This window comes from Emys orbicularis, chromosome 1 (assembly GCF_028017835.1).
Source record: "Emys orbicularis isolate rEmyOrb1 chromosome 1, rEmyOrb1.hap1, whole genome shotgun sequence".
Taxonomy (NCBI): domain Eukaryota; kingdom Metazoa; phylum Chordata; order Testudines; family Emydidae; genus Emys; species Emys orbicularis.
The window spans coordinates 215,798,116-215,820,243 of NC_088683.1; the positions used below are offsets into that span (position 1 = coordinate 215,798,116).

General features: G+C 45.2%; 1 protein-coding gene across 1 annotated transcript in view; it reads right to left on the reverse strand.

Moving 5' to 3' along the window:
• The window catches only part of LOC135875175 (cytochrome b-245 heavy chain), a 36,239-nt gene that overhangs the window by 9,750 nt on the left and 4,361 nt on the right, over window positions 1-22,128 (reverse strand). Inside the window, exons 3-7 of the mRNA XM_065400171.1 lie at window positions 20,437-20,547; window positions 9,520-9,604; window positions 8,334-8,479; window positions 6,794-6,984; window positions 1,579-1,708 (exon numbers count right to left, since the gene is read on the reverse strand). Of these exons, the coding sequence (XP_065256243.1) occupies window positions 1,579-1,708; window positions 6,794-6,984; window positions 8,334-8,479; window positions 9,520-9,604; window positions 20,437-20,547 (663 nt within the window). The remainder of the gene's footprint in view (window positions 1-1,578; window positions 1,709-6,793; window positions 6,985-8,333; window positions 8,480-9,519; window positions 9,605-20,436; window positions 20,548-22,128) is intronic.

Sequence of the window (22,128 nt, forward strand, 5' to 3'; positions counted from 1 at the left end):
CGCAAGACGGTGGTTCCTACTGATAGATTTGGATAGAACCTGAGATCTAGTCAAAGAATGCCGCTGCACGGTTGGCGATCATGTGGGTGCCAGAAGTTTTGGTAGCACAATAAGATTGCCAGTGACAGACATGAACTGAGTATCCAGACAGACTACTTTAAGGATCTAGCTAGTAATCAGTCCAGATGATCCTGGGTCTCTCTGGGGTTTGCCATAGGCGCCGACTCCGTGGGTGCTCCAGGGTTGGAGCACCGATGGGGAAAAATTGGTGCTCTGCACCCACCGGCAGCTCCCTGCCCCACCAGCTCACCTCCGCCACCGCTCCGCCTCCTCCCCTGAGCGTGCCATATCCCCGCTTAGCCCCCTAGCTCCCAGTGCTTCCCGCCATGAAACAGCTGTTTCACCGTGGCAAGCGCTGGGAGGGAGGGGGGGAGGGGGAACACGGTGCACTCAGGGAAGAGGGGGGGCCGGGGCAGGGATTTGGGGAAGGAGTCCAATAGGGGCAGGGAGGGGGTGGAGTTGGGGCAGGGACTTTGGGGAAAGGGTTGGAATGGGGGCGGGGAAGGGGCAGGGTTGGAGTCGGGGCGGGGGGCGCAAGCACCCACTGGTGCCGGGAAAAGTTGGCGCCTATGGGGTTTGCCATCATGATGAGCTCTAAGTCGAAAACGCCCTTAAAATAAACATATTATCCTCAACGTTCCTTAAGCCATTGTTTTACATTAATGCACGGTACCTACCTTAACGATACGAAATATTCCCTCTCAATATTATTTCTTATTTGTATTTCAGTAGCACCTAGAGACTTCAGTCATAGGCCAGGAACCCCATTGTGCTACACATTGTACAAACACACAACAAAAAGACTATACCTGCCCTGAGGAGTTTGCAATGTTCCTGAGCATGCTAACATATAATTTTGAATAAACCCTGTAAGCTTATGATTATATTCTAGTGAATGGTTCTCATATTTTTTTGGTATGTCAATCCTGTTCGATATTTTTCCCTTTCCTTTTGCCCATCCTGTTAAATATGAACATTTTAGTTTAGAGATGGTCAGGACGAATTCAGGAAACTTCAATTGTCTCTGAAGAAGAGGTATTTGGAGATCCACAGATGGGACCAACAGCGGAACTACTCCAGATGGTAGTTCAACCAGCGTGGAGGAGGCTGGGTTGGTGCTGTCATCTTGGATGTGGTCACTCAGTGCTGACTGGGCAGTGTTCTTACATCAGATGTTTTCCCCAGAAGTTCTTCTTTCCCTGGGTAGCCCACCCAACAATGATATACAACTTGGTGATCTCCAATATCTGGGCCTCCAAGTATCAGCTCAAAAGCAAGACATTTAGGTGATGCCCTCCATATGCAGTCTTCACACAACCTTCTTTGGTATGTCTTTGATTACAATCTGCCATTTCAAAATGTTAAAAAACAAGTGATTTCCCACTGAAGCTCATGGTTTACTGCATATCTAGATTCAGATTAAATCTTTCTATAGTTATCTAAACATGTTTAACACAAAACGTGAAAGCTTTTGAAGACTGTCATTACTGTATTTATACTTAAGACAATAGAACATACCATAGGAGGATTTCCAGCAAACTGGGGGATAGGACATGAAGGTATTTTTCCCCACTGAGTGAAATTCTTTCCACATTGTATTGGATTATGCACTTCCAAACTCTCAGCTGTCTGTCCACGTACAATACGGCTTGAAAATAAAACAAAATGTTAATGTGAATTAAATGATATCTAGTACTTACAGTTATTATATTCAACAATTTATTTCTGCACTGTTAATATCCTTTTTTCTGGTAAGATTCTACTACACTGCTCAATCTGAAGATTTGCTACTAAAATAAGGAGAAAGGGAGGCAAATCTGTATTGATTTCCTAGGGGAACCTCCCCACATAAAACATCAAGTGAAGAACTGAGAAATACTACCGTTACAAGTTGTAATAACGTGGTTACAAAGGGAATATTTTATTTGTTTGAAAGAAAGCCTGATTTATTTCTGCCTGTTCTATTTCTATCCCCTAGAAATAAAAGAGGTGGAAATATCAGGATCCTCAATTTATCAGCGGCCATAACTAGAATTACTGCAAACAAACTTCAGCTGTACAAGCTATGTTTGGACTCTCCTGTCTCTTGGAAGCTGTGGACTAGATCTTCAGGTAGTCAGTCTCTCACATCCTAGCTCGTGCAAAAACGTCAATGGCACTATGACAACTGACACCAGTCGAGGATCTCCCCCTGATTTCTAGCATCAAATCTGGTTATTGCTTTTCCATACACAGATGACATGCAGCTATACGTCTCCTTAGAGACAATGAGTTGTATATTTTCCATCACTCAAACTATACTGAGTCTGTCAGTGCCTGGTTACTTGTGACATCTACCCTTCACACATGAAAGACTAAGACTTCCTTCTAGGTGAAAAGTCTTCTGTCCAATATTTCTGATTACCTTATCATTCTCCTTATACTCAAAAACTCCAACTTTGCTCCTAAGGCCAAATACACTGGAATTATCTTAGTCTCAAGCTGATCCTTTCTTCTAACATCTCTCCTCTCTGTACAACTGCCTACTACCTTGAGATCATAGCTAGAACTTATCCTTTCCCCTACAGAAATCTTATTCCTGCCTTCATCTCCTCCCATTTAGACTACTGCAGGTCTCTCCTGGCAATGTTTCTAATCCTTGCTCTCTAAACGTCAAGGTTTTCAGTATTGCAAGTTTAAACTACCAAGGTTGTAAGTAAAAATACAACTTTGACTAATATTGCTCATTTACCTCCTATTGTAAATAGAGACAAAAATATACCACTGTGTTGTAACTACTGACAAGTGTTGACTTTTTAATGACGGGCATTACTTTTGCTCCAGGAAACATGAACCATTCTTATCTTCTCTTGCTTCATTAGCTTTCTATTCATCCCAGATATTAAAAAGCAAAAATTTTCATCCTAGTTTTCAAAACACTTCCTGGACTTGCATCACTCTAATGTGTTAACTTCATAGTCACCTTCTCATCTGTTTGCTATTTGTGCTCCTCCAGCTGTAATCTCTGTGACAGAGTGTACCAACCCCGCACTGGGCAACCAGAGGTTAACCAGTCACTTCAGGCCCAAGAGGCCATGCCCCTGTGTCTCTGCTGCACATGCCTCACGTGGAGGGAGCAGATAAAAGGAAGCTGGCCAGCTCAGTCAGGGCTGAGTGAGGAGGAGGACGGACGTGTGTGGCTGGCGCCAGTAAGCCCTCCAGACTCCTAAGGCGGGTATCCTGGACTACACTACGGAGAGCACAACACTGGCTGTGGAGACCAATTTGGACGCTGAACTGTGGCCCGTGGAAGACAGGCCCGCAATGGACTTAAGGGTACGAAGTGACCCAGGGAATGTATTGGAGCCAATACTTGAACCCTAAACAGGGAGGTTACCAGCTTCACAGGGCCCTGGGTCAGAACCCGGTGGAATAGTGTGGGCCCGGGTTCCCCTGCCCTCCACCCCATGCTGGCAGGTGGGCATTATTGCTGGAGATCCCAGCCATAGACCGTTCATTTGTTCTGCCTCGGCCAGGGGGCTGAAGCCCTGTTTGTGATTGTTTGCCCCCAGCAGGAAGCCCAGGGGCTACAGACTGTTCATTTCTTCTGCCCTGCCTAGGGGGCCAAAAGCTTTGTGGTTATTAACCCCAGCTAGGAGGCTGAAAAGCTACAGTCTGTTCATTTGCTCTGCCCCACCCAAAGGGCTGTAGTCCCTGACTGTGTTTGTCTGGCCCAGTTGAGAGTTGTGATGACCGTGTGACAGGGTGTATCAACTCCGCACTGGGCAAGTGGAAGCACCCCTCCCTCCGATGGATGTGCAGAGCCCCCGTGACGATCTCATTTCTGACTTCTCCCTGGGGTCATTCACAGTGGATGGAGGAAGTGTTTTTGCACAGTCATCATTACTGACCATTTTTAAAGAACTCTTTCCCATCTTCTGGACCACTCAATCTCTCTTTTAAAAGGTCACATCAAGAACTTCCTCTTAACTGTAGTTTATGAGCATTAGCCAAGAAATGCTGCTTGTGACTAAATGCTATTTAGCTTTCTGTCCTGCTTTATACATCTGTTCTGTAATTTTAAACAGTAACTGGAGTTCATTTTCCTAGTACTAAAGCTGCCTCACTTGCTCTTTATAACTTCTTAAGCTATTTTGCAATGGGAAATAAAGAGGAATGAAATGAATGATCCACGGGAAAAGAACATGCCTGTTTGGAATTTAGGAGCTGTCTCTAAGCCACAACAATTAATGTTTGTCTACAAATAAACCTGCAACCACTGAAATGTAGAAAGAACAGTAAATATGGCAGGCGACCAGCTTGGCTTAACAGTGAAATCCTTGCTGACCTTAAATGCAAAAAAGAAGCTTACAAGAAGTGGAAGATTGGACAAATGACCAGGGAGGAGTATAAAAATATTGCTCAGGCATGCAGGAGTGAAATCAGGAAGGCCAAATCACACTTGGAGTTGCAGCTAGCAAGAGATGTTCAGAGTAACAAGAAGGGTTTCTTCAGATATGTTAGCAACAAGAAGAAAGTCAAGGAAAGTGTGGGCCCCTTACTGAATGAGGGAGGCAACCTAGTGACAGAGGATGTGGAAAAAGCTAATGTACTCAATCATTTTTTTGCTTCTGTCTTCACGAACAAGGTCAGCTCCCAGACTGCTGCACTGGGCCGCACAGTATGGGGAGGAGGTGACCAGCCCTCTGTGGAGAAAGAAGTGGTTCGGGACTATTTAGAAAAACTGGATGAGCACAAGTCCATGGGGCCGGATATGCTGCATCCGAGGGTGCTAAAGGAGTTGGCGGATGTGATTGCAGAGCCATTGGCCATTATCTTTGAAAACTCATGGCGATCGGGGGAGGTCCCGGATGACTGGAAAAAGGCTAATGTAGTGCCCATCTTTAAAAAAAGGAAGGAGGAGGATCCGGGGAACTACAGGCCAGTCAGCCTCACCTCAGTCCCTGGAAAAATCATGGAGCAGGTCCTCAAGGAATCAATTCTGAAGCACTTAGAGGAGAGGAAAGTGATCAGGAACAGTCAGCATGGATTCACCAAGGGCAAGTCATGCCTGACTAATCTAATTGCCTTCTATGAGGAGATAACTGGGTCTGTGGATGAGGGGAAAGCAGTGGATGTGTTATTCCTTGACTTTAGCAAAGCTTTTGATACAGTCTCCCACAGTATTCTTGCCAGCAAGTTAAAGAAGTATGGGCTGGATGAATGGACTATAAGGTGGATAGAAAGTTGGCTAGATTGTCGGGCTCAACGGGTAGTGATCAACGGCTCCATGTCTAGTTGGCAGCCGGTTTCAAGTGGAGTGCCCCAGGGGTCGGTCCTGGGGCCGGTTTTGTTCAATATCTTCATTAATGATCTGGAGGATGGCGTGGACTGCACTCTCAGCAAGTTTGCAGATGACACTAAACTGGGAGGAGTGGTAGATACGCTGGAGGGTAGTGACAGGATACAGAGGGACCTAGACAAATTAGAGGATTGGGCCAAAAGAAACCTGATGAGGTTCAACAAGGACAAGTGCAGAGTCCTGCACTTAGGATGGAAGAATCCCATGCACTGTTACAGACTAGGGACCGAATGGCTAGGAAGCAGTTCTGCAGAAAAGGACCTAGGGGTTACAGTGGACGAGAAGCTGGATATGAGTCAAAAGTGTGCCCTTGTTGCCAAGAAGGCTAACGGCATTTTGGGCTGTATAAGTAGGGGCATTGCCAGCAGATCGAGGGACGTGATCATTCCCCTCTATTCGATATTGGTGAGGCCTCATCTGGAGTACTGTGTCCAGTTCTGGGCCCCACACTACAAGAAGGATGTGGAAAAATTGGAAAGAGTCCAGTGGAGGGCAACAAAAATAATTAGGGGGCTGGAATTATGGGGAGAGGCTGAGGGAGCTGGGATTGTTTAGTCTGCAGAAGAGAAGAATGAGGGGGGGATTTGATAGCTGCTTTCAACTACCTGAAAGGGGGTTCCAAAGAGGATGGATCTAGACTGTTCTCAGTGGTACCTGATGACAGAACAAGGAGTAATGGTCTCAAGTTGCAGTTGGGGAGGTTTAGGTTGGATATTAGGAAAAACTTTTTCACTAGGAGGGTGGTGAAGCACTGGAATGGATTACCTAGGGAGGTGGTGGAATCTCCTTCCTTAGGGGTTTTTAAGGTCAGGCTTGACAAAGCCCTGGCTGGGATGATTTAGTTGGGAATTGGTCCTGCTTTGAGCAGGGGGTTGGACTAGATGACCTCCTGAGGTCCCTTCCTGATATTCTATGATTCTATGAAATCCAATTCTGAAACATTAAGGGACTGCTAATATTAATGATGTTTGGAAAGATAATTCCTTGTTAGATTTAGCACTAAGGTAACAAAAATGGGTTTGTTGTTGTGTTATTTCCTTCGGACAATTTCAGGTGGTATATTATGTAATTCCTTCTAGGAAATAAGGCTGAGGTAAGTTATAGAAAGAGGAACCCTACACAGGAAAGAACTTTCTAATTAGAAAGTCAAAAAGTGAATATCTGTGAGTCTAAATATGACCAGCTCTTGTAAAGATTTATGCATGTGACAACTTGTCTCTGATATGCATGTTTGTAGGATTGGGCCAATAATCACTATCAAGATTATTCTAAATCAAGCATCCTAAATCACTAATCAGATACATTACATGTCTGTTTGTTGGGCTTCAATTTACAGTACATGAACTACCATGTATCTTGTAGTGTATGCGGTGAATGTTTACAAATACTTACCCAGCTCCATGAATGACAAGTCCAATAAAGAAGACGACAAAGAGATGGTGTGTGTACCAAAATACTTCAAAATAGGACCTTCGAATGGTTTTAGTGGATGATGTGATGATTAATATAAGGGCCAATGTAATGATGACACCACTGAGACCTGCCAAGTATGTGAAAGCTACGTATAGGCCACCTTCGGGGTTCTGTGAAATAAACACACACAGGGGTTTAAATGAAGACAATTTATCAAAATTGAATTGGGCACCATCAGTCTTTTTCATTTCAGAATCTTTAAGGAGATGGCATTCTGTAAGAAACAGCATGGGAATAGTTAAAGTGTCAGCAGTGATCAGAAGTTGATAGGAAAAAGGGAGGGGGATAGAGGAAGCCATCTGGGATCTTTGAGGATGAAAGTGATGCAATCACAATTATTTGTACTATATTTGAAGTTTTTGGTTAGGGATAAGTCCAAACCCCATCCATGACACTACAGCGGTAGGCATGTCTAGAAGGCTACTAGAGTATACACCTGTTGGGTTACAAGATGATGTTCTGGGACATTGTGGTTACAGCATGTTAAAAAACAGTCAAAGTAGTAGCTTTGACTGACAATTGGAAGAAGCCTTTTGAGCATCAGAAGCTTCAATCTGAACCCACTATTCATTCACACCTGGGGTGAAATCCTGGTCCAACTGAAATCAATGGGAATTTTGCCATTGACTTCAGTGGAGTCAGGATTTCACCTCACAGGTGGGATTTTCAAATGCACCTAAGTGATTTGGGAGCACAAGTCCAACTGATTTCCAAAGGACTTGTGCTCCTAAGTCACTCCGGTGTTTATGCATACCCTATGTATGCTACACTGCACTTGTACTGAATCTGAATAAACTAAATGGAAGAGGGAAAGAAAGTATTTTCTACTCATTGGCACATGGAAGTGGGAGTCAGAAATTCTGGGTTCTGTTTCTAGCTCTGCCACTGGCTAGTTGTGTGGGGAAAAAATGTCACTGAAGTCCATTTTCACAGCTGTGTGTCTAAAGTTGGGAGCCTACATCCATATGTAGGTACCAATACGAACGTTCTGCTTTTCAGCGGTGCTGAGCATCTGCAACTATCAATAAAGTGAATAGGAATTGTGGGTGCTCAGCAGATGTGTGTGTGTTTTTGTGGGGGGGGAGGGGGAGAGACAAAAAACAGACCTTAATTGTAGGAACTCAAGTTTGAAGATTTTAATCTTCACATCTCTGTGACTTTCTTAGCCCATCTGTAAAATGGGGGTAATGATGATGCTTATCTAGCTACTTCGCATAGGCGCAGTTTAATGAATTAATGTTTCTAAAGGACTGAGACCATTAGGGGACAAATGTGAGCTATTACTGAAGCTCAGCATCACTATTATTAATTATTGCCAAATATAGAGGAATACATTGTTCAGGGTTTGTTCCTGTGATGTGGTTTAAACACAGATTCAGCCTACTAACCATACCAAATAACAAAATGTCCTTGACACAGTTGCCTACGTGAACATTCCTCATAGCACAGGGTCACTTACCGGGATTTTTTTTCGGACAAAATTCAGATAGGTTTCTTCTGACTTATCACCAAGTTCAGAGAGAGCAGCTTGAATAGTTCCTTTTGCTTCAACACGTGCATCAACACACCTCTCTACGTTAAATAAGTGTGCGATAGTGTGTATGGCTGTGAGTGACAGAGAAAACAACACGGCTTGTGTTAGGTAAGTGTTATATCATTTCCTCTATAGGTACCTCAGAAAAAGTTTCTGGCTTTTGAACACTAAGGCCTTGTCCAAACTACAGAATAGAACCTTTGCTCTCTATCACCATATGTCTGGGTGGCAATCATTAGTGGATTTTATCCCCACAACTACCCTTTCAGGAAGGAGAGGGCTATGCCCATTTTACGGATGGGGAACTGAGGCACAAGACAGACTAAGTGATTTGAGCAACACAAAAGTCAACTAGGGATGGACGCTCAGCACTTTCTGAAATTCAGGCCCCTTTGAGATGTCATTAGTTGGGCACTCAAAATCACTAGTCGCATTTGAAAAATCGGGCTGAGGGGTCTGATCCTGCACTTGTACAAAACTCAGGTGGTCTGAGTTGTGTTCCCAGCTCTGGCACAGACTTCCTGCTTGACCTTGAGCAAGTCACTTAATCGGTTTGTGCCTCATTTCCCCTTCTGTAAAATGCCAATAATAATACAACAGCCGTACCTCAGGAAGGGACCACAGCAATAGTGAGAAGCTCAATGTATTCTCGTTTCTGAGATGCTCAGATACTGTGATGATCAGCACCATAGAAAAGTCTATGGCAAGTCTACATAACAAGTAGGGGAGAAAGCCCATTTACCCAATCCTTCGTATGCAGCTTCTCTTTCTTCACTCTCCTTATTTACTACAAACATCCCAGTTTGGAAACAAGTCTCAGAAAGCATTAAATGCTGGGTACCAATTTTTCTGAGGGCATGATTGAATACCCTTTATTAAAGAGTAGCCTGCACTGGAATAACAGAGTTACAGAGAGTTGTCTTTTGCCACTTCACTTTCTGTTAGTTTCAGACTAGCATTTGGAAACTGATTTAACCCATGCCATGTGTCATTCTCTTAGTTTAGTGAAATGAGGTACCTGGTCATAAACTCCAAAGACATGGTTTCCATTTGGATTCTGTGCAAAGTGAAATGATAAAGCAATGATCAAGAAAAACTCTTAAATACCTACCAGTATGAAGGGCGATCATCCAAGCCACCATTTTGTGAAACGTGAGGTTCCTGTCTAACTGTCTCCGAATACGGGTTGAGCAGCACTTTGGGTTAAAAAAAATGAAAAGTCTTTGCAGATTATTTGTGGTGTGAAGGATATAGTATACTTAACTGGGGGAATAACCCAGGTTCATTGAACACAAGACTTGCTGAAATTGATGTAAAGATTAAAAACGACATGAATTAAATGCTATAGTGTGATACTTTACCATATAGTGATGCCAAATAATCCTATAAGACACTTGATTAAATCAAGTTACTTGATGATAGGATGGGAGTTCAAGATGGCAGAGAGTGGCTGGATATCTAAATTAAGACTTGCTTTAATATGAGGAACAGAGCCTGTGACAATTCTCTGCCATACCAGAGGTATTATCATTCATTATCATTCATGCTATGGTAGTGCCCAGAGGTTCCAGTTGGAGCAGGATCCCATTGGGCTATGTGTCGTACAAATATATAATGAGGGAAAGTCTGTGCCTCAAAGAGTTACCAGCCAAAAGGTGCTAGACACTTTACAGACACATATGAAGATACAATTCCTTCCCCAAAGAGCAGAACTGCTGACCTGCCAGTTAACTTGGCCTGAAGTTAACCATCCTGGCCTGAAGTTAACCTGCCCATCTTGCAACATATCATTGGAACTACACTGACAAACAGAAATAAAAATCTCCCTGACTAATCATTAAATAAAGCTGAAAAACCTGATTCTTAAAAGAAATCGAGCTGACAGATTTGGTAACAGTCGTGACACTGGTTTGCACATTTGAGGACTGATCCAGAGCATATTGAAATCAGTGGAAGTCTTTGGATCAATACTATACTTATCTGTGTTCTCCTTCTCTTCCTTATATTCTTAAACATTCATTACATTGTCCTCTCTTTGCCAACCATGAAAAGCAATCATCAGGAAATATGATACAAACGGTCTAAGATTAACATTTAGACATGGAAACAGGACACATCAAATTATTTTTAAGATGTCTGGAGAAAATACAAGCATATTTTTGCAAGAAAGCACAGAAGTCCTGAGTGTTCATGTGTAAAGTATTTTTAGTGTTCTGCGTTTTCAGTTTTTACCAATTTTCACTGATAAATTACCAGTTTTTTTATTAAAGGAGTTCAGTTTTTACTGATTTACATCCGTTTATCAATCCACTCAGTATTTTTGGGGTACTTATTTTTGTTAAACACTAAAGCTTTACAAGATTGTTGCGTCCTGCAACTCTGAGATTGAAGCAGTTCCACAGTGTAAAACACAGAACACAAATGGCGGAGGTCTGAAAAATCAAATAACGTTAATATTGTGCTATGATTGGCTTACAAGGAGCCGCTGCCCGCCTATTTCTTTGCATCCTTTAGTGTGGTGCTGAATTGAAACAATCAATCCTCCACAAATAAAGATATGTAATGCCCTCTATCCACCCAGATACCTCCTTCAGTGCCAATCTGCTTATGGGTTTGGATGGATGGGCCTGGATCCCCACACAGCCAGTCTTGCCCTTTTTGTGACTGGCTCCAGACTACTCCCAATATGGCTTTTACTCCCCCAGGGCTCCCAGAGAAGGGCATCTCACTCCTTATTGGTCAGGCTAGCTCTTCTTCCTGGGCTTTCCCTTGTCAGTCATTTCACCCTGCTCCTTCCTCTGAGCAGACATGCCGGCAATCCTTCCCCAAAACAACAGGACCCCCTGTTGCTATAAATCAGGGGTCCCCAACGCGGTGCCCGCGGGCGCCATGGCACCCGCCGTGGCGTCTAAAGTGTGCCCACGTACTGGCAGGCGGACGAGCATCCGCCGAATTGCCACCGAGTTTCGGCGGCGACGCCTCTGGATAACGCCGCTTGTCGGCGGCATTTCGACGGATACTCGTCCGCCGCCACGGTCCTCCATGGCTCGTCGTCTGGCACCTGCCAGACGGAAAAGGTTGGGGACCACTGCTCTAAATAGTCTCTCACCCTCTTAGTTGCCTAGCAGACTTTGAGTCTGCCTTTGCCTCCCCCTTCCTACCAGGGACAGTGTGCCTCTCCCTGAACTACCAGCACACAGAACCCCTGTAAGCTCCTTGGCGGGTACAGATAGATAAGATAAAAAGGTAAAACATGGGGCAAAAACTCAAATCTATGCCTGAATTACCAACAAGAAAATCAGTGCTTACAATTTTTCAAGAAAAGTAAAGATGGGAGCGAAGAGGATGCATTGTGCTGCGAGTACTGCAGCATTGAGGTCAGTGCACGTGCTGACAGAATAAAGGAGCATGTTGACTGCAAGCAACACAAGAAGCTTAAAGAAGAAAGTGAGCTTCAGGATAAACAATCAATATCAGGAGCTTTCACCAGGGCGTTAACAAAAGAGAGGACACAGCACGATTGTGTCAATGAATTTGTGCGTGCTCTTTGTTTCACCGGACAACACTGTTAATAACAGAGGGGCTTATTGGTGACTTTGTGCAACAATAGAGTCCAGCAGCAAAAACCCTTCCTAATGAAGACAACCTCGCTCGTAAGTATCGGAAAGAAAATGATGATGCTTTAGTATCTAAACTGATGGAACAATTGATGGAAATGTGGTGTCTAGTCTGATTTTTGACAAGTCTCCCAATGCATTGGACCATCCGATTCTTGGCCTTTTGTTTTCATTTTTTTATTTCAAAGCAAATAAGCCCACATTGTTTTGTGTTGATGTGACATTCATCCCCTCTGCTGATAGCCATTTTGTCGACGCAGCAATAACTGACATATTTGAGATGTACCAACTAATTTGGGAAAACGTGGCCACAACTAACACAGATTCTGCTGCCTACATGGCTAAGTTTGCACAGGAGATTAAACTCAATCAGAAACTGGAGATGCTACTTATTACCTGTCCTGCTCATCTGATTAACGTTGCACTGTCAGTAGCTACTGCTACAGAAGAAATGAAAGACGTGAAATCTTGCCTCATTGGATTCGGGGCCATTTTCAAGCATGCAAACAAGTTGAAGGCTTTGTTTTACACTGTGCGAGACGAGTGCAGAGCCGGGAGCTGATTACTACGCCTGTTGCGCCACATCAGTGGATGAGCTTTTATTTCGCTGCCTGTCATGTAAATAACATGTGCACTGTGCTAATGCGTCTCCTAGATCATCTTGAGTTTTGTTAGTTCTAAAGCAGAAACTCTGAAGAGACTGGCAAATAACCGAAATGACCACCAGATTCTGCGCACCAAGTTAATGTTCATGGTTGAAAACTTGGAATCACTGTGTGACACACAGAAAACACTGGAATTTTCTCTGACTACTGCCAACATGTTTGCCAGTACAGATGTTTACTGGATCCTGACAACCAAAATCTCAGCTGAACTGAGCACAAAAGCTGCAGGAGAAACATACGACGAAAAAACCTAGCTGTTTCTAGAAATCCTTCCCACCCCAGAATATGAGAACCAAACAAGTGTTCAAAACCTTCCACACAATGCTCAGCCAGAAATGGGAGATGACCATGGCCCATAATCTGAAGCCCAAAGTGTTTGGTGCTGAAGATTCTTTTTGGAATGTCATCCAGTTGTTGCACCCCTTCCTCAAGGTGAATTTTGCAGCAGACTATGACCATTTTGCCAGACTGTTTCAACCATTTGCCGCTAAACATGAAATTTCAAAGCTGAAAGGGGAATTTACTACTTACATGTACTTGCCTAACCCTGACAACGTGAAACTGGATGTGCTGGTTTTTTGGAACAGTCATCAAGCTACAGTTCCCAACTTTAGCAAAGTGGCACGGCAAGCTTTGAGTGTACCCACTGGATCAGTTGATGCAGAGAGCTTATTTTCAAAGTTGGACTGCCTCCAAGACAGCAAGAGGCTCAACATGAGTGAGGATACTTTGAAGAAAATTATACGAGCATACGCAAACAAGGATTTCTGGAAAAACTACTAGCTCTGAGAGAGACAAAATAAACCTTTGTACATAAAAACAAAAACAAAAATTGTAACATACACATTTTGCTACAGTATAATCAAAACGTTTTTTTCTTCCCCCCCCTCCGATTTTTCACTATACATCCACTATACTAATAAAGGTAGTTTCAGACTAGCATTTGGAAAATGATTTTAACCACAGTTCTCTTGTTTGACTATTTCTAGCTGTTACAGTAACCTACATTAGGGGACGGATCCTCCTCACATAGTAGTGCTACCCTGCTGACTTCACCAGTTACATTGCGATAACTGACGGGAGAGACTGACCTTCCAATACTTTTTAATTTTAACAAATAATTGGAAACTTTGTTAAAAAAAATGTCAGTGTAATAGAAAATTGTTGTTCCTGGCGGCCTGTCTCTAGACTGTGCAAAGAGGAACTTTGAACTCTTTAACTTCCTATTTTAAAAGACCAATCTGTGAAGCACAGTGATGGCTGTACCACGTTTTCCTCTTTGATGGAATACATGTTGATTCAATAAAAGAAGCAGAATTCCTGCCGCCTGGGAAGTACATAGAGAACTCGATTCTTCTTTCAATTATACATTAACACTTATTTTGTGCGTTTAGGGGAAGGCTTCCTGCACAGTGTTATTGAACCATCACCATCTTTTTTTTTTTACACTCCTCCATCCCAACCCCCTGTGAAGCTTCGGGTGGCAAGAAGCCCACTGTTTAGGCAGGAATTTTTAAGTCACACAATAGGATATAGTCATGCTTTTTGTAGTGGTCGTTATGCAGCTGACATCTCCTGAATGCAATTAATTTTTAAAAAGGCTGAGAGCACATAAACTGCGGGATTCCCCAGCCTGCTCCAATCCAGGACTGCACAAAATTTGCATAAGATAAAAAAAACCTCCTCCTCCATGACATATAAATTTCTTATGAAAAAGTATCTCAAATTAAATAAATTCCAACTGCCCTAGGAGTCCTACTGTATAATCTCCCTTCTGCAGGGCCCTAGCTCCCTCCTCAAGGCATCTAATCCAACCCAGTCACAGGGACAATTCACAAGTCCCACATGCCTCACTGAGACATTAATTTGCAGCTCTGTGCAGGGTCCCAACACTTGTTAACTGGGTGTAACAGCAAGAAACTCCCACCACCCGGCTACAGACAGCCACAGAGCAGCAGGATTTGCCCCAACCATTGAATAACAACAGAGGACAGACAGCTTTATAGGGACACAAGACAGGATGAGCTGCACATCTCAAGGAGTGAGCAGTTTAGTGCTAGAAGCAGAAGGTCTAATTTACATCTAAATCCTTGTCTTATTGGAATTAATTTCATGACTTCTTTAACACCAGGAGTTGGCTTTAAATCTTGATTGGTATTAGCTAATCTGTCACAGTTCAGGGAAAGAACTACCACAGGAAAATAATTTTACATGAGGACAATAATACGTACTGTTCAGTTTTTACATAAGTGGTGGGGATGTAACCAGTCTCCACTCCATTTACACCATTCCAGTGATGGAAGGGGAATAGAGCAAACCAGAGAATCTGGCCCCATGAATTCAAATTCCACCTCTTTCACTGACTGATTTTAATATTTCTATGTGCTTTGCAACATCTATTAAACAGAAGGGCTCCTCTGGGAGAGTTGGAAATAGAACCTAGAGCTCTAACGTGGCAAACCCAAGGCTCAGCCACTTAGCCACACTTTCTTTCAGATAGAAATATTTAGTTATGGTACCTTTAACCACTTTTCTAGCCACTAGACTACACTCTTCTCTGAGAGCCTGGAACAGTACCCAGGAATCCTGAAGATCAATATTTTACTCTTAGGGGAATTCTGCACCACTGCACACACTCAGAAACATGTGCCCCCTGCAGATTCTCCTTGCTTCCCTGCAGAAAAATGGTTTCTGTGGGGAAGCAGAGAGAAGCTGCACCAGTGCTCACTCACCCCTCCCCGGCAGCATGGGCACATCTGTTCAGGCACCCAGAGCAGCCAAGGGAGAAGTAAGTCATTCGGGGGGCCGCCACCCAGGGACATTAGTCCCGGCTGGGCTGGAGGGGAGAGGAGGAGGAATATGACGGAAATGGCATTCCCCTCTCCCTTCCCTGCACGAAGCAGCCAGGGCTGGGTCAGATCACCCGCCCCCCCCGAAACCTCCCCCAGCTGCAAGAAGCTCTGCACCGTGTGGATGCTGTTAGCAGGGGGGTCTGGGTGCAGGGGGTGAGGCTCAGTGGGGTGTGGGTTCTGGGTGTGGCTCGGCCGGGGGGCGGGGTTGGGTGTGTGTGGGGGGTCCAGATGTACAGGGATTGAGCAGATAGGCGGAGCAGCTCCTCGTACAGTGACCCGTCCCCCCAATTCCTGGCCCCATTGCGCCTCAGCCATGGAGGGAGGGGTCACTGTACAGGGAGCTGCTCCTTGTCCGCCTGAACCCTATGCATCTGAACCCCCCTGCCGATCCATACGCCCCCCCGCACCCTAATTCCCCCCCCCACAAGTCTCCGAGAACCTCCACCTCACTAAGCTTCATCCCCTGCATCAGGAAACCCCTGCACCCAGACATCCCTGCACCCAGAACCTCCCCACTGAGCCCCCTGCAGCCAAACTCCCAAACCCCTTGAGCCTCCCCCCCTGCATCGGGAGCCACCTATACCCAGAACCCCACCCCACTGAGCTCCAACCAGCTGCACCCTAACCCCCATGCCACCAAGCCCCACTCCCCCAGCACCCAGACTCCCCACTGAGGCCCTCACATCCAGAACCCCATCCCCGCTGAGCCCTAACCACCTTCACCTAGACTCCCCTGCAGAGTCCCATTCCCCCCTGCACCCAGAACCCCACAAGGAACCCCTGTGCATCCAGATCCCCCCTGCACTCCCCCCCACCAAGCTGCCACACCCAGATTCTGCCACACAGAACCCTGGTACTCTTGAGGGAATTCTGCACCAAAAATACAATATTCTGCACCAAAAAAATTAAATATTTTAAAATTCAGCATATTTTATTTGTCAAAATAACACAGTAACACAATAACAATATAAAATCACACCATTTTCAATTCTTTTGGTAATTTATTTAAAAATGCTTGTCAGCAAATAAAAATGAAATGGTATGATTATACTGTATTATTTTGACAAAATATGAAGAATTTTGCAGAATTTTAAAATATTGTGCACAAATTTTTTGGTGCAGAATTCCCTCAGGAGTAATAGTTTACTACTGTCTAGCAATTCACTGGCAAGGTGTGTATCATGTCCTCCTCTAGAGACTATTCCACTTAAAGGATAACCTGCTACCACTCCTACCAGTTACTCCATGAGCACAAGTGGTAGAAGTCTGTACTATGGATGTGAAAGTCTTGGGTTCATACCCTGCTGACAACATGTGGAATATAACTAAGATTCTGTGGGTAGATTTTTTTTTCCATTTCTCTTTTTTTTTTTAAATCTAGGAAATTTAATTAAAAAAATAAAAGAACATTCAGGTTGCAAAGTCAAGCAGTCTTAAGGTTGCCTGTGAAACCTTAAGTCACCTCCTGGTGCACATGCTTTATGATACAGTTTTAAATTACGTGATTGCATAGAAACAACAAGGAGTCTGGTGGCACTTTAAAGACTAACAGATTTATTTGGGCATAAGCTTTCATGGGTTAAAAAAACCTCACTTCTTCACATGCATTTTTATCCACAAAAGCTTATGCCCAAATAAATCTGTTAGTCTTTAAGGTGCCACCGGACTCCTTGTTGTTTTTGTGGATACAGACTAACACGGCTACCTCCTGATACTTGACATGATTGCATATAATTTTTCCATATGATCCTAATGAAATCAGTGGAATTTTGGGATATGCAAATAATGCAGCATCAGGCGCTATGTAGCTATAAGTCTATATAATGCTGGAATAAAATAGTATCTGAGGTAAGACCAGATAACCTTAGATGCTGTTAAATGATACTTAATCTGATAACCCATAACAACTGTGTGGTTCAGTTTTTGGAAATAGTATAGGAAAGAGATTGTACAATCTTTTTAATTTTCTCAACTCTGAGCTCTTTTCCCCTTTTCTCAGTAAACAAGTGTTACTCGCCATTAGGAAAGAACAAATTATCTGAAAAATGAGAAGTGAAACTCATAGCATATTGCTTATGAAGCAGTGGCAGAGACATGGAGGCTGGACGTTTACTCCAATTTTAACTCCTATAAGTTAAAAGAATTTTTTGTATTAAAGTTAGATTTTTAGCCTGGAAGACCCAGTCTTGTAGTTTCTAGATTTGCCCATAAACTGATGGAACTAACAGCAATAGCCGGAGCCAAGCATAATGTAGCAGATGCTGAGGAAGTATTTTCCCACACAGCTCTGCCAAGTCAACTGAAGAATGACCAGCAAGCAACACCTTTGCTATTTGAGTCCTGGGTCTCTCTGGACATGAAAACTAAAAACTGCGCTGAAGTGTCCGACATTTTGTAGTGACTTGGTGACCTGGGGAAAAGTCCCATGTTACAGGGCAGGATGAGGCCAAACTCTCATTTATTTTTCATTTTATTCACAAGACCTGTTGTAGCTGCACTTTGATAAATATCACGAAGACAAACAAATCCTTCAACTATAAAAGAACCCCCTCTAGCCTACAAATAACACTCAGCCCACCAGCCTCATGCAAAGGCCTAGATAAACCTTGCAACACAGTCTTTAGGCCAACAGTCTTGGGCTGAGGGCCGCCTTCTGAGAAAATCCTTGCAGGAGACCTGGAGAAACCTGGTAAGAAAGTCCCAACTGACCTCAACCCTTGGGATGGCGCGTAAGCAGGAAAGGCATCTCTAAGGCATGAAATCTTACAAGGCTTTCCAGATCTAAATCAACTTCTTGAACTGGAGCCACTGGGTATGTACGTGTTTGTGCTGAGGCATACAGGAAGAAAGAAGAGGGATGATAAGATGTTTTGCATGAGAACAGTCCTGTGATTCTCTTTCATTGGAACATTATAGAGTAGCATCTTTAGTTTCCCAGTGCCTGCCGGTAGCTTTGGATGAGAACAAGGTGACCAAGTACAATTCAGATAAAGCTGAGGTGATGGGATAGGGTTGGGGGGGAAGTAACTAGATGAGATCATAGGCGTGCGCACGGGGTGTGCCCAGGCACACCCTAATGCAGGGGTGGGCAAATGGCCCCACTCTCCAGGCGCAGCAAGCCACGGGGTCCGCGCTCCTGGGCCGGAGCGCCCGGCCAAGCGCAGCAAGCCACCAGCCCCTCCCCCGCCTTCCCCCCTCTCCTGGAGCCATGCCGCCGTGCATGCAGCGCTCTGGGGGCCGGGGCTGCCCGCTCCCGCGGGGCAGTGTTTGGCTCTGCGGGGAGGCAGACACGCTCCCGCGGGGCAGTGTTTGGCTCTGCGGGGAGGCAGACACACTCCCCGCTCATCCGGAGCCATGCTGCCGTGCGCGCAGCATCCTGAGGGGCGGAGCTGCCCGCTCCCACGGGGCAGCATGTCTGGCTCTGCGCGGAGCAAAACATACTGCTACGAGCCTCATGGTAAGGGGTCCGGGGCCAGGGGGGTTGGATAAGGGGTGGGGGCAGTCAGGAGACAGGGAGCAGGGTGGGTTGGATAGAGGGTGGGATCCCGGGGGGTGGTGGTTAGGGTCTCTGGAGGGGGCAGTCAGGGAGCAGGGGGGGTTGGATGGGGCATGGGAGTCCCAGGGTCTGTCAGGGGGCGGGGGGTGGATAGGGGTCAGAGCAGTCAGGGGACAGGGAGCAAGGAGGGTCCTGGGGGGCAGTTAGGGTGGGGGTCTCTGGAGGGGGTGGTCAGGGGACAAGGAGCTGGGGGGGGGTTGGATGAGTCGGGAGTTCTGGTGGGGCTGTCAGGAGGCAGGGGTGTGGAGAGGGGTTGGGGCAGGCAGGGAGCAGGGGGGGTTGTATGGGTTGGGAGTTCTGGGGGTCCTGTCAGGGGGCGGGGAGTGGTTGGATAGGCGTGGGAGTCCCCGGGGTCTGTCTGGGGGAGGGGGTGTGGATAAGGGTTGGGGCAGTCAGGGGACAGGTAGGGGGTAGGGTCCTAGGGGGGCAGTCAGGGGACAAGGAGCAGGGAGGCTTAGATAGGGGGTGGGGTCCTGGGGGGCAGTTAGGGGCAGGGGTCCCAGGAGGGGGTAGTCAGTGGACAAGGAGCAGGGTGGGTTGGGGGTTCTGAGCGGGGCAGTCAGGGGGCGGGAAGTAGGAGGGAATGGATGGGGGCGGGGCTAGGGCAGGGCTAGGGCGGGGCCTCCTGGGTGCACACCCTAATGAAATGTGCTGCGCACGCCTATGGATGAGATGGTATGTCCTTCCTCATTTGAACATTTTGTGTTAGTAAGGTTTGCAACCTGAGGTTCCTTTTGTAGCCCTGACTGTAGTAGTCAAGGATAGGTTTGTGCTTGGATAGAATATTTTCCTCTCAGTTATCCATGTCTTGATTGCTGCAGTGTGCACTGGTTAGGGCTACCATGGAAGACCACTCACACTTTCAGCTAGCATGGAATGCCACTTAGTGCATCTCATGGGCAGCCTATTGCACCTGTGCTCCATAGGCTGCACATGAGGTCAGAAGCCTGTTAAGCAATTTTAGGCTGAGTCTGGCATAAACCAGGCACAGCAGAGAAGGGAGAATGTAAGAGAAGGATCAAGTGTGAAAATCCAGCTCTCACAGCTTTTGAAAATATTTTTCTTTCTTTCAAAATTTCAGGCACAAAGTTAGAAGCCAGGGGCCAAATTCATCTCTGGCATAAATGGGTGCAACTCTAGGGATGACAGTTTGAAAGCGAGGCCTTTGTAGTTCAGTTGTTCTCAGTGTATAACCCCCACTTCTCTTCCACAGCAACACTCGGGACTTCATTACTTCTGAACAGGGGCACGTAAAAAGGAAGATACTTTTGGGGAACTCGAGCTCAGTAATGTGGGCTGCTCTCTCTCAAGTATTCTGAAAGTCTTTCTTCATCTTACCGCACTGGATCCTCTGAGGAAGGAGAGCAGGTTTCGACAGACTGGCAGCAGAATCAGCAAGCAGTTGAAATTCAAACAGGCTGCAGGTGCTCGTGCCCAAGCCAAAGCAGACTGTAATGCAATGTAACACAGGGCAATATCAGTACAGCACATCGTGTAAGAAACTAAGGCCTGGTCCACACTAACCCCCCACTTCGAACTAAGATACGCAACTTCAGCTACGTGAATAACGTAGCTGAAGTCGAAGTACCTTAGTTTGAACTTACCGCGGGTCCAGACGCGGCAGGCAGGCTCCCCCGTCGATGCCGCGTACTCCTCTCGCCAAGCAGGAGTACCGGCGTCGACAGCGAGCACTTCCAGGATCGATCCGGGATCGATTTATCGCATCTAGACAAGACGCGATAAATCGATCCCAGAAGATCGATTGCTTACCACCGGAACCGGAGGTAAGTATAGACCTACACAGCAACTGGGAAGGAGGTTACCTCCCAGCCTGGGCAGACAGACATGTGCTAGCTCTACTTGAGCTAGCATGCTAAAAATAGCAGTACAGCCATCATGGCATAGATGGCAGCCCAGGCTAGCTGCCGAGTACAAGCCCACCAGACCGCCCCTGCCCAAAGTCCAGCCTAGCCCATGCTGCAACATCCACACTGCTATTTTTAGCATGCTAGTTCAAGCAGAGCTAGCACATGTCTGTGTAGCCAGGATGGGAGGCACACTCCCAGCGGCACGGTAGATGTACCCTAAGTCCTGATGCTCACCCACCCTAAAGCTTCTTTACACTTAGCCTGAGTACAAATGAGAATTAGGGGTGTCATTTAGATTTCACCCGAGTACTGCTCTGTACAGATTAGTTGAACACACACATAGCAGCACAGAGATGCCTTCAAATAAAACCTCATTTCTCTTTTCAGTGTTTAAATTATCTCATTATTTTAAAGGCTCACTGTTAGGTCTGACAGCTGAGGCCAAACACAGAGCAGATGTAACCAGTTAGCAGTCCCCCATCTGATGACTATTAGAATGTGGTCTCATTGAAGATTGGTAGGGAGTCACATGAAGAGGGGTACAGCATACTAGGAAACTGTATCTTATAATATGTATATTCAAGAAAGAAACCAGGACTAGATTTAGTCCAATGATTTTTTGTAAATACAGGTTTCTCTTTCTTTTTATGACCGGTGCCATTTTAAAAGAAAACTTTGTATTGATCATCATATTCCTCATGGTTTCAGATTTACAACTTCAACAAAGAGCATCAAAAAAGGGATGAAGCTTGCTTCTTCTTTTTTTTATTAAGGATGGAGGAACAATTTGTAAATCTCCATTCAGACTGAGCAATTTTGGAAAAATTCTGCTTTCAGTTACAGAAGCAGCACTTCAGAGGGCGTTGCACCCTTATAAATAAGAGCAGAATTTGACCAATACGTTTGACTGTGAAAGCAAGAGCAAGATTCCCAGCTTTGTTGAATCAAATCAATAACTCTGTTGAAAATATCATGTTGTTTTATGACTCAGAGCCAACAGTATCTTTTGCAATAATGAGGTTCTACCGTGATCACTTTTTTAAAAATATGAGCAATCCCCATCACTGACTTCTCTGTAGTATATAAAAATACTAATAGAAATCAGGTTGGTTTGAATCTCTTGCAGCATCTCACAAATTGGCTTTAGCAACAGTCTGTTTCA